General features: G+C 31.4%; 1 protein-coding gene across 1 annotated transcript; it reads right to left on the bottom strand.

Annotated features, from left to right (window-relative positions):
- Positions 1-329: 329 nt before the first annotated feature.
- LOTGIDRAFT_61963 (hypothetical protein) lies at positions 330-5,932 on the bottom strand (the record flags this gene model as incomplete). Its single annotated transcript, XM_009066783.1, has 14 exons — positions 330-441; positions 919-1,101; positions 1,414-1,532; positions 1,833-1,928; positions 2,161-2,262; positions 2,588-2,836; positions 3,201-3,296; positions 3,390-3,527; positions 3,877-4,012; positions 4,261-4,399; positions 4,733-4,832; positions 5,055-5,145; positions 5,399-5,613; positions 5,816-5,932. Coding segments are annotated over 14 exons (1,893 nt in total), but the record flags the coding sequence as incomplete, so codon positions are not given.
- Between the last annotated feature and the right edge of the window lie 6,509 nt (positions 5,933-12,441).

Genomic DNA, 12,441 nt, shown 5'->3' with positions numbered 1-12,441 from the left:
TACAAATTCAAAATAAAACTCTTCAGTCATTTACACATTGTTATCTTTCTCTCGGTATAAATATATATCCAAGGCTAGACCCAAGGCTTCATCAAGAGCTCCCATTTTTCTCTGTAGATAATTGTGTTTTGCGCTGTAATGCCTCTTGTAACAAACTTAATACATCACTGGAATTTTCTTCTTCATCTAGGATACAACAATAACAACTTTAATGCAATATTAATTAATGATAATTTGTATTCTCAACTTGAAAAAAAATCAAGAACAATACTCATCATTTTTGACAAAATTTGGTAGACATTCTTTACTTCAAATTCAGAAAGGATCTTACCTTGATTACTTGTTGTTACATCTTTTTCTAATTTTAATTTTTGTTTAGCTACTCTAATCATTCCTTCTTCTACAGTGCCTTTTGATATTAATCTGTGTATTTTTACTTTCCTATCGAATAAATAAAGGGTCATCATGGTATGTTTCAAATAGCAGTCTATTTCACTGCTTTATTTAATGGGAAATTGAAAATCACACAAGCATGTTCAAAATTATAATGGAATTTACTTTATGGAGCAACGCTATATAGTGTGCATTGTGATAAATTCTGTCAAGAAAGTGGCATTAGCCTTCTCGTTTTGATTTCCAGGTGTTAAAAGATCAACCTGTAGTACAAAAGGCTTCAGTTTATTGTTCCATCCGAATTCTCATAAGCCACTTTGATCAATATCACTAACATGGGGAAACCATGTCGAAAAATCCAAAAATATCATATCGACCTATTACAGGATAAACCTATGTACATAAGGTAAGTGTCTAACTCGTTAAATCATACTGCCTCACTCCATTTGATATAAAAAAACAAGTGTTAAAGGCATTGAAAAAGTGCAGACCAGTGAGAATTTCCAAATGTAAAAGTGTCTGTACCTTGTTTGCCCCATTCTATGACATCTATCTTCAGCTTGTTTATCATTATAAGGATTAAAGTCTATATCATGTATTATAACTGTATTAGCAGCTGTTAGGTTAATCCCTAATCCACCAGCTTTAGTTGACAATAAAAATATAAATATATTCTTATCGTTATTAAAATCATCTATTAACTTTTGTCTGAAAAGAAAAAATGGAATGTTAAGTTTTTTAAAGCATCATTTGCTATGTACTGAATTCTTCATTAATTTTAGATATGGTTTATTGTTTATGATAATAAGAATACAATAATTTATGTGTGGGTTACACATGTTCAATAAAGAAGAGATCCTTGATTCCTACCATCTCTCCCGCTTGTCAAAAACTGTCAAAATACTATTAACATCTCCATTGATTGCTTCATTTTCACTCATAATATAGATGTTAATTGCACTAGTTTCACTCCTATAACATAGGCTATAAATAATCATATTATTCCTGTAATTTACTTACCTTTCTGGAACTGGGGTACTGCCATCTAGTCTAAAGAACTTATAACCTAAATCTTTTAAAAATACTTCTACTATATCTAACACCATAACAAACTGACTGAATAGTAATACTCTATCATCCTAAAATAAGTGATATATCAAAAACCTTATCATTATCATATATCTTAAATTTGTAACATACTACAGCAGTCTCTTTTAGAAGTTGATCAACAAGTTGCATTATCTAGTCTTTCATTTCAGCTCCATAATACAGTCTTTTCAGCAAAAAAACTGTTTGCAAACTTTTAACAAAATCCTAAATCTAAAATGTGTCATTCTGTCAAAGTGATAAAAATAACTAACACACAAGTCTTCTATACACCAAATGCTAAAGGTTGGGTTTGTGAAAGAGAAGCTGATTGTTCTATCAAATCTACTTACATTTTCTTTCATTTTTGCTAACATTTTAGTCAGAGCTTTAAATTTTCCAGATTCGTTAATTACTTTTGGATCTAACATGTATTTACCAATGTGACTCTTAAAATATACAAGATTATTTACAGTTTAATAATCAGGTGCTGATGTATTCACAAGTTGACAAACTGGAAACATTATTTAACAGAAAAACATTTTACATAAGAAATAACTTATAACTCAACTAATAAAAACTGTAGCATAAAGACCTGGAAATGAAGGTTTGAATAACTCTATTATCATTATCAAGATCAATCTATTCACTATAATATTAAAGTAAAAGATGATTACTTACTTTATAATGTTTACACACATTATTTATCTCAAAATCATGCATTACAGCTAGATCTTCTTGTATTAATTTAGGTAGGGCACCACGGTCTCTGTGAGATGGTTCCTGTAAATAGACAAATTGGACATGTGTATTCATTCTATGACAATAAAATGCAAGCATAATTTTCTCAGTAAAGCCACTTGTTCAGTGATTTTGCCCACAAGCATAACTTTCCGAAAATTAACTGTCCTGATGATGCATTGTATATCTACAACACTTTTCAGCAGTGTATAAGTAGGCTTTAGAATTGCTATGGATGTAAAAATAAGATATTTTTTTCCATTATCAAATATTATAACATCTATAGCTAACTAAAAGTATGAACAATTCGTTCAATTTGAAATATCACAAGTTCAATTTTTTTATTTTTGAAAATATTGTGCTATACCTTACAAAGATCCTTGGCAATAGCAGCTAGTTTTTTATCATCATAAATACTTCGAATTAATAATGGATGATTGGCAGCTTTACGAAGTTGCATAAACATACTGGCTCCGCCCCCTTTTGATAAATATTCTTTCTTTTTCTCTATTTCAGCATTAAAAGTTTGAATTAAAAAGTCATATATGTCTTGTTGAGCAGGAATCATTTCACAATAATTGACATTTTCTTCTTTTGCTGGCATCTGACTTAACACCTGTAATATAGAATAGAGAGGATTAATAAATATTTAATAGAGGTTGTTAATAGTAAAAATATAGATAAATCTTTACCCCTAATATTCTTTAGTTACTTGTGTAATTATTTTTGAAGCTGTTGAAGCTCAAAAGTTGATTAAATCATTGAACATCATAGCTTTCAATACTTATGAATATTTACAAATTTACAACCATAAAGTCAGCTATAAATGCTGAGTTTTATAAAGACTTGTGGTTGGAGGAAACAAGATAAGATTTAATAACTTAATATAAACATACACCCTAAAAATTTTGTTTGTTTTTGTCTGCAACATAATTCTAACATAAACATTTTAAAAATCAGAATGAAACTGGTATACTCACATCTTGTTTGAGTCGACGTAAAACAAATGGTTTCATTATTCTCTTAGCTTGTTCGATTTTCTCTTTTTCAAATTTTCCTTGTTCATCAGCAACTTTCTATAATAAAACAATTAACATTAGTAAGGTCTAAATAATTTTAATTTTATGACTATCTTTTTAATAAGAACAACATATAATCAAAGTACTCACTGTCATCATAGTAAATATTTTCTTCAATGATTCTGTTTTACCACTAAATATATCAGGCATTACAAAACATAATAAAGACATTAATTCTACTAGATTATTCTGTAATGGTGTACCAGTTAATAGTAATCTTCTACCAGCCTATAATAAATAATGACAACCTTAGTACAAGTGTGGCAATTATCTATTAGTTACTCCTCAACTGGGCCATACATGCTTCTTTCTAAACTTAATATGAACTAGTTTCATACATTCAGTATGAAATAATACATGATTTATCTTGTCTGTCAATTCATTTTAAGTATTTTGTGTATATTGTAGAAAAACCCTATATGCATTGTAACTGTTATTTATACAGGACACTGTTAGATAATATTTTAAATATATTAATGGCACAATTGAATTTCTTTGTTTTAATTCAATTAATTCATACTAAATAATCAGTCTACCAAACACCAGTTTTTACACATAAAGGAAAATTCAAACTTACTCGAATTCTCATCAGATTCTGAAATCTCAATGAAGACATGTTCTTTAACATATGTCCTTCATCAAATACAGCATACTGAAATTCCATTTTTTTAAATAAAGATCTATCTTCCACACTCCCTGTAGCCATATTGTATCTAAATTATCAAAATACAATAACTAACACATCACTTAAAAATATACAGGTAAAGATTTGTGATTCAACAATTTAAAAAAATTGCATTTAAATGCAGTTTAATTTTTGAATTTGTCTATTCTTTGTTAGAATTACTTCACTTTGCTGTTTAATTCAGGCTATGAAAATCCTTTAGAGTTGTTTTTGTCATACTTCATCGATCATCCTCCCTTTCAAAAGATTGGTTTAGCTAATTATAGTGATACTTACGTTGTTAATATAACATTATATTCTACAGTATCACTATATAAAACCTGCTGTCTAACTACTCTTCTTTCATCTTGAGAACCATAATATATAACAATTTTTAAACTAGGACACCAATCTTGCATTTCTCTTAACCAGTTCTCTACAACCAAATTAATATTATCATATTGATCTCAATTATAAAATAACACAACTTGGCAAGTGCATTTGTCAGTATATACTATGGATAACTTATGCAATATATTACAAAAATATGTTATAATTCAAGACTTTCAAAATTTGACTACGAAGGGACGATGCATAGAGCATTTGGGCCAGCATGATAGCTTCTCTCAGAGTTAGATGTTTCCACTGATGTCATAGCATTTGCAAGCTCTCTGATTACCTATTCTGGTCTGCGCCTTTCTTTGGGTCACGATAATAATACTTATAAGTCCAAAATTTACAAAAAATATTAGAGATTTAATCTACATACCTATTGTTGAAGACGGTACAATAATAACATGAGGACCTCTTTCACCAACTTCTATAAGATGTGCCAGAAAAGCTATTGTCTGTATTGTTTTTCCTAAACCCTGTAAATAATTGGTACACTTAGGATCAAGAAGTTATGAGCAGAGTTTGTTTTTATGTTAATATCAACTTTGAATTAGTTCATCAGGTTTTCAACTTCAATTTCTAAAGCTAGTACTGTTATTTGGATTGTCATATAGTAGGTAGGAAAAATGTCTTTTAAGAGAATTTCATGAGAAATTTGAGCAATTGAAAGTGAAATGAAATAAGAAAAGAATAAATACCATTTCGTCAGCTAATATTCCATTTAAATGTTGAGCATGCATAACACGTAGCCAATTTAAACCTATCATCTGATAATTCTTTAATGTCTTCCTGTAATAAAATGGATTATTAAGTTTCAAAAGTATTCCTATTTGATTGTTTTCAACAGAAGACATACCTTTCACTAAATATATGCTCATACTGTGCTTAACTGTCAAAACTTTAGTACGGTACCAAAAACTTGAACAGGCCAATTTGGAAATACTGTTTTGAATTTTTGTTATCATTTGAAATATCTTCAGAAGAATGATTCTGTTGCCTCTATCACATGCTCAACCAATTTAGTTTATCTAAACATACTTACGAAGAAACAAGTAGACTTGGTTGCTTAGTAATATTATCCTCACTATCTTCCAGACATTCACTACTTGTTAAAGCTGAGACAACTGATTCCATTTCTTGACCAATCCTTTCACATTTCTCCATCAAACTAGTAACAACATACTGTAGATGTATGACTTCTAAACAACCCGGTATGATAAAATATGTTAATGTTTTGGTTGAGGTTATCTTGGCCACCTAGAATTATAATAGAATCGAAAAATCATTTACAAAACTCAAAAGAATGACTTATTATTATTATTCTGAAGACCAAATTCCAATTGAAAAATGACCTGTGCAAGAAAAATTGAATAATCTAATGATCCAAAACACAGACAGTACAATGGCCATGACACTGGGTATAGCGTGCAGATAGTAATATCTGATATTATAATATTACCAAATCATCATATGAGTTGAATGGTCGAAGTTTTGCTACTATTTCTGCTTTCTTCCTAGAACATCCTTGAATGGTTGCTAATTCTTCTATTTTAGCTTCTTGGAAGAATTTTAATATGGTATCAGCATGTTGGGCAATATTTTCTGGATCCTAAAAGAGATATCAATAGTTTAGGCACAAATAATCAAGGAAGCTTGCAGTTAACTACAAATTTAATAAGAAATACAATGAAAATGGATCTGCGCCTTCTTGTTATAAGTCATTGTTTCAGGTTCAGGATATGCATCACCACAACAGCTGTTTGGAACTTGAGTATAAAAAACAAGGATTAATATCTGGTGATTATAGTAAATTGGTAAGGGAAACTAGTTATTTATTACATACCATACTATCATCACTATTATAATCTTCTCCACTGTAATCACCATCTTCATCAGAAAAATCAACATCTTTCACTGGAAATGTCAAATAATTCATAATAAATTATGCCTTATATTGTACAATGAAAAATTAGCTTTACTTAAATATATTATTCCAATTATATTTAATACTAGTATCCGATTCAAACAGTTCAAAGATATGAAATGTAAGAGAAATATACATTCTACTTTTCTAGTTTCTACAATTAGGTTATTGATAACATAAACATAGGAAGGTTTTGTCTTACTTTTCATTTTCTTGACTTTCTTTTGCATTTTAACTGAGTTAGATTTCAAGGAATCTTTTCTTTTTAAAACTTTCATACTTGTTTCTACCGTTCTTCCATTTTCTTCGTAAGTTTTCTTTACAACCTGTAAGAAAGACATGAAAATCAGTCAAATAATATAATCATTAACATAAAACAAATTCAACTTTGAATTGCAGCTTCAGTCAAACAATGAAAAGATGCATTAAAAATGGTCATTAAAATATTATTATAAACTGGTAAAAAAACTAACAGAATACTGTAAGAAAGAGAGAAATTAAAGCATGAAGTTCAATTTTTACCTCTGCAGAATGATTAGGAAATGATTCATATAAAAATAATAAGTCTTGATCTGTTTTACTATTAACACCATTACTTGTATTTGAGGTAGATTCTTCTGGTCTAATTTTCTTCTTAGCTGGTTCATCATTCTCTAGATCTGATCCCTTACGCTTGGAATTTGAGCCTAAAATTGTATAATGGGATGAAATGAAATGTACATTCTTGTTTTGTACAAAGGAATGTCCCTTCTTTTAACATCCAATTTCAAGTAAAAAAGATAGCTTGCCAGGAAATATAATATACACCCACTGGTAGCTTTGATTTCAAATAAGAGTATTTGGCAGTCAGTAACAATCACCATTATGAAATATTCAACTTTTGATCAAACACTTTGGGTGAAAATGAACAATATTACCAAGCTTTTACAAAATACACAAGAATGCTAAAAATTAAACTTGTTTTCAAGAACTCATATTAAATATTACAAAACGGTTCATTTGTGGGTGATAATAAATACTATCACAAAGATTTGTCAAAATCTCTCAAGAATTGTGCCTAATAGTGTGAATACAAGCTAAGAAATTGTCTTCAAGAACAAGGGTAATAACTCATATTAAATATTTTTCAATTTTAATAAGGTTAGAAGACATGGATCTGTTAAAACTATTTTAATTCATACAATGGAAAAGTAGAAAATTGAACATGAAAATAACTGTTACATTTACCTGGAATGGCAGGATATATTAACTCATTAACAGCTTGTTGTACATCATTACCATTATTATTTAATACAGATAATAATCTATCATCACTCAGGGTAGGGAACATCTGTTTTAATGTAGTAAGGTCTTCACTATTAGAGCTACTAGTAATAATAATAGTAGATTGACTATCTGTTAGGGTACCATTATTAGTTCTATCATCTTCACTCTCACTGTCTGATGATGACTGGGGACGTATAATTCTCCTCTGTCTGAAATTATAAAAACCCAAAATCATATCTAAACACTAAACTTACACATTTATATCAAAATATCAAAATAAACAGATTTGTGATTTTTACACATACATGAAGTCCTTAAACTTGTATAATGATATGTAAAGATCCATTAGTATTAGAAAGGAGAGCTTACTTTTTCACTTTGGTCTTGTCTACACCATTTTTAATACCTTTTTTCTTAGACAACCATGAATTTTGTGATTCAAATTCATCTGAATCAGTAGCCATATTGTTGTTGTTGTTGTTGTTTAAATTGAGTGATTTATATTTTGAGGAATGAAATATAGGTGATAATGTAGTTTGTGATGATAACAATGGCCCTGGTGAATTCTCAAGTAAAATCTGAGATTGTGTAGAAGACAGAGATGTTTCAGATATGATTGTTGGACTTTTAGTAGAGTCTGAAAATAAAATTTTACAAAACTAAGTTTAAGTATTCAAAGATAAATTTAACTTTCTCCTTTCTGTTTTCTTTTATGTTCATTATTCAAAAGACAATAGTCAAGGCATTCAACTTTTTCATTCTTTTCAAATACTTTAATGCTTAGCTAACCAAAAGGCTGGTCATTGCCTCCTTTAGTCAATCCAAATCTAATATTGTATATTTTAGTCGGCTAATTCTATACTAGGCTTAGCTTCAGTCTGTCTGTCTGAATGAAAATACAACTGACAAACCATTATTATTCGTAACTTATCAGAAAACACAGTTCTAAATGAAAAGACCACGGAGTCTACTAATCATACCTCTATCTTCTGATATTGCTAATCCATTTTGAATATGAGAGTTTTGTTCACAATCTGCTGAAACATCAGTGGTAAGATCAGGTTCAGAAGTTCTCTTCACAAACCGATATTGAAGTAATGAAGAAATCTTATGTGACATATTTCAACATTCTATTTTTGGAAACATACAAATCTCCTCTACAACTGTACAACAACTATACTCTCTAACAACAACTGGTGAAAGCAAACAACTCTTCTCATGCAGACAAAAGAACTCTTTCAATTTTTCTAAAATATAAAATATAATTTCCTTAGATCTCAATATAAGAGGGAAAACGAAATAAATGTCTATGAATATAAAGCAGGACGAATTACCAACACTCGCAACAGAAAAAAGAGCACTTGACACAAACAATAATAACGCGGGAAATCAAATGGCGACTGAAATCAATATCAAAAAGACTTTGTACAAAAATAATAAATGGATCTGAATACGTCGAAGGCAAAATGAAATGACATTTGGTTTTAAAACGGGTGTAAAATAAAATATATGTTTTACGTCTTTTTTTCTTCTGGCATGAAAATAAAATATTAGCTAGTGAACTTTTATGCTTTCATTTATCAGAGAGTGAGTAAAGAAAGATAACGCTGTAGAAACTTTTACACCCAGACCACAACAAGCTAACGTTTGTAATTTAAACAGTAGGCCCTACCATGCCTTAAAGTGTCGAGAAATTGAGTTACTATTTGACATAATGTCGTGTTGAAATATATTATATATTTGCTTTGGACATTTGCGAGGACATTTAATGTGTTTGAATCAAATCTTAAATATGAAGATCATTTTTTTGTATTAACGGGTTGTGGTTATGGAGGCAATGTCGAGATCATGTTAATGTGGATAGTGGCGGGACCAGTTCAGTACCGGTACAGCACAATTGCACCCACTTAATTTCTAACAAATTCAAAAGCATCATTTTCATACGCTTTTGACACAAAATATGTGTCAGAACGCCCCGAATTAATTCTATTCTATAAGATTTTCTTGGGGACCCTCTTAGACGCTTCGTAGAAGGCCTACATCTATGGCGCTTCCACAGAACTGTTCTATTTTGCATTTGTCACTCAATTAAGGTTGGTGGTTGGTAGATGACAAGTTAACGTTCGCTTCCAGCGGATGCTGATATCGCAAACTAGGTAGTTGTTGGTAGTCGTAGTAGTTGGTAGTTGGATTGGATCAAATTGGATGATTCGGTGTTGTTGGTTTGGTTGTTGATTCTTCGTTAGATCTGGTCGGGTCGAATGACATGGCGGTGAAACTCGGCCCTGGATGGTGTGGCGTGAGTTACTCGGTCTCCTTCATTCTTTCAAACCCAATTAAGTCAATCTGCCCCTATTTGTACACCTAGTCTCGGGAGGCTGGCGCCGTCACTGATTGTTCAGCCATTATCGTTCTGTCATCTGCATCTATAGGATAGGCCTATCATAATTAACTCGTAAGGTTCACGTTCATTCACAAACGTGGGTCGTCGATTTCTGCTGTCACATTTTAAGGATTTTTGCATTCATCTGTATGTTTAAAACAGCTAGCTATTGTCACCGCAATGGCCAAAGTTCCTTACGCCACACAATACGCCCGTTTTCAATGTCAGTGACGTGCTCCACCAGCGAAGGAAAATCAATAGCACCTAATTCCTCAACAACAACAAAATTCCCTTTTTCAACACTCGTCAGCAACGTCCACAAATGACACAGCAGAGCGCCTTTTTTGTTATGATTTTAGATATCTGAGAAAATAAATTTCTAACCTAGTTATGAGATTTTTGCCCGAAAAACTTGCTTTCGGGGCTGCGAGGGTGAGGGTGGGAGGGATCTGCCACTGAGAAGTTGGCCCTATTCTAGATGGTCGTCGTTTTTCGTCAATGAAATATTCGCACGTATGCAGGCTTTTTCAACATCACATCAATGCCCATAGCTGGAAGCTTTTTGTCCGAATAATGACTTTGATTTTGGTACGCTGTGCAGCAGGACTTTTGTGTTTCGCAAGAGCAAGATAAACCAAGCCATGCAGATGAAGTTGAAAGTTACCAAGTTACCAGGAAGCTCTTCGACAGCTGAACGCACCTTTTCTGCCCATATGGATGTGGCACCAGGGACGTTATACGTTCTGGGCACCTGATACCATTTTTCATTACAACATACTGTACTTCCTCACTTATGATTGATGTACACGTACTTCCTCATTACACCTGAAAACTTCAGTAGTTGCTTCTAATGTTTCGCCAATATGTTTAGATTTTGGGTTTTGTTTTGCAGTAAGTACATGGTTTATTACCCTCCATAGTGCAAGACAGATTAAAGGGACTGCTGCACAGGCATCTGTTTCTATCAATAGTCGACTCTCTGTATAATCCTACAGTGGTGTAACCTATTTTCGTGTGTATAAGAATTCAACATCGAATTTAGTCAAATGTCAGATATTCTACAAAATAATCTAAACAAAAATTTTCGATTTTCTTAATGAATCCTTCACCTTGATCCATATTTCATGAGTAACCTACTCGACAATGGCTGCTAAATGTGTCACCTATTTTCGTGTACAATGTTTGATCTATAAAATAGGTCGAAAAAAACACATTGTATGGTTACCCAGTGGTATAATTAACTTCTCCTAGTATTTATCTTTAATAATATTTCATTATAACTAATGACAATTCTTTCAAAGAATAATGATTTAAAAAAAATAGTGACTGACAAAATATAAGATACGTAGCGTGATTTATCGCTAAAGGTCATTGAAACAACATAAGAATATGGCCCACATTGTGTTCCATAGAAATTTCTGCTGACAATGGCTGCTAAATGCGTCACCTGTTTTCGTGTACAATGTTTGATCTGTAAAATAGGTCGAAAAAAAAACACATTGTATGGTTACCTAGTATAATTAACTTCTCCTAGTATTTATCTTTAATAATATTTCATTATAACTAATGACAATTCTTTCAAAGAATAATGATTTAAAAAAAATAGTGACTGACAAAATATAAGATACGTAGCGTGATTTATCGCTAAAGGTCATTGAAACAACATAAGAATATGGCCCACATTGTGTTCCATAGAAATTTCTGCTGACACAAAATTCGCTAGTTTATCACATGACTTTGTTCATTGGACTACATTCTAGCTGACTATACTTATGGAATTCCGATTACAGCTTGGAATTATAAGGAAATTCGGCCGATTAAAAAATTGTGACATTTGGTAATAACTGAAATCCGCCATTTTGTATTTGTCAAAGTATACATTAATACATTTTATTTTGCCTGAAACTACTGGATTAATTCTACTAGCTTACACATAACCCATGTTTATCAAAACAAGCAAATAAGGAGGTCACGCGATGTCGCACATGTCAATTATTAATCATTTCCGAGATGCACGAAAAATAGGTTAGCACGAAATTAGGTTACTTGAATGTATATGTATATGAGAAGGTGGCTACCACTCGTCACCACCATCTCCACTTAAGACAATTTTCTACCATTTACCGTAATGAAACATGATCCCAACCTTATATGAATTGTTTCATTGAATATTTTCCTTTCACACAAGACCTATTATATACATACTAATATAGTTTATGACACCAGGTAAGTCAACTGATGAACAAAGAGTATTTCAATTTTTTGGTCATACTAAGGGGTAGTTTGCATCTTCTTATTGATTCACCTCCTGGGCACCATTTATATATAGTATATAATATAGGGTCTACGGTTGTCCTTCAGAACTTTCCTAATCCACCCTGGCCACCCTTACGACACAAGAACTACATGATTACTATGGATATGTCAATGCATTAATAAAAATTTAGAAACAAAGTTATTATAACGTCAATATTTCTTCAAATTGCATTGTGAAGATTTCTCCTCTCATTTA

The sequence above is a fragment of the Lottia gigantea genome (genome assembly GCF_000327385.1).
Source record: "Lottia gigantea unplaced genomic scaffold LOTGIsca_8, whole genome shotgun sequence".
NCBI classification, from domain to species: domain Eukaryota; kingdom Metazoa; phylum Mollusca; class Gastropoda; family Lottiidae; genus Lottia; species Lottia gigantea.
Note: the sequence above shows the minus strand (reverse complement) of the source record. Positions and strands in the feature narration are given on the sequence as shown.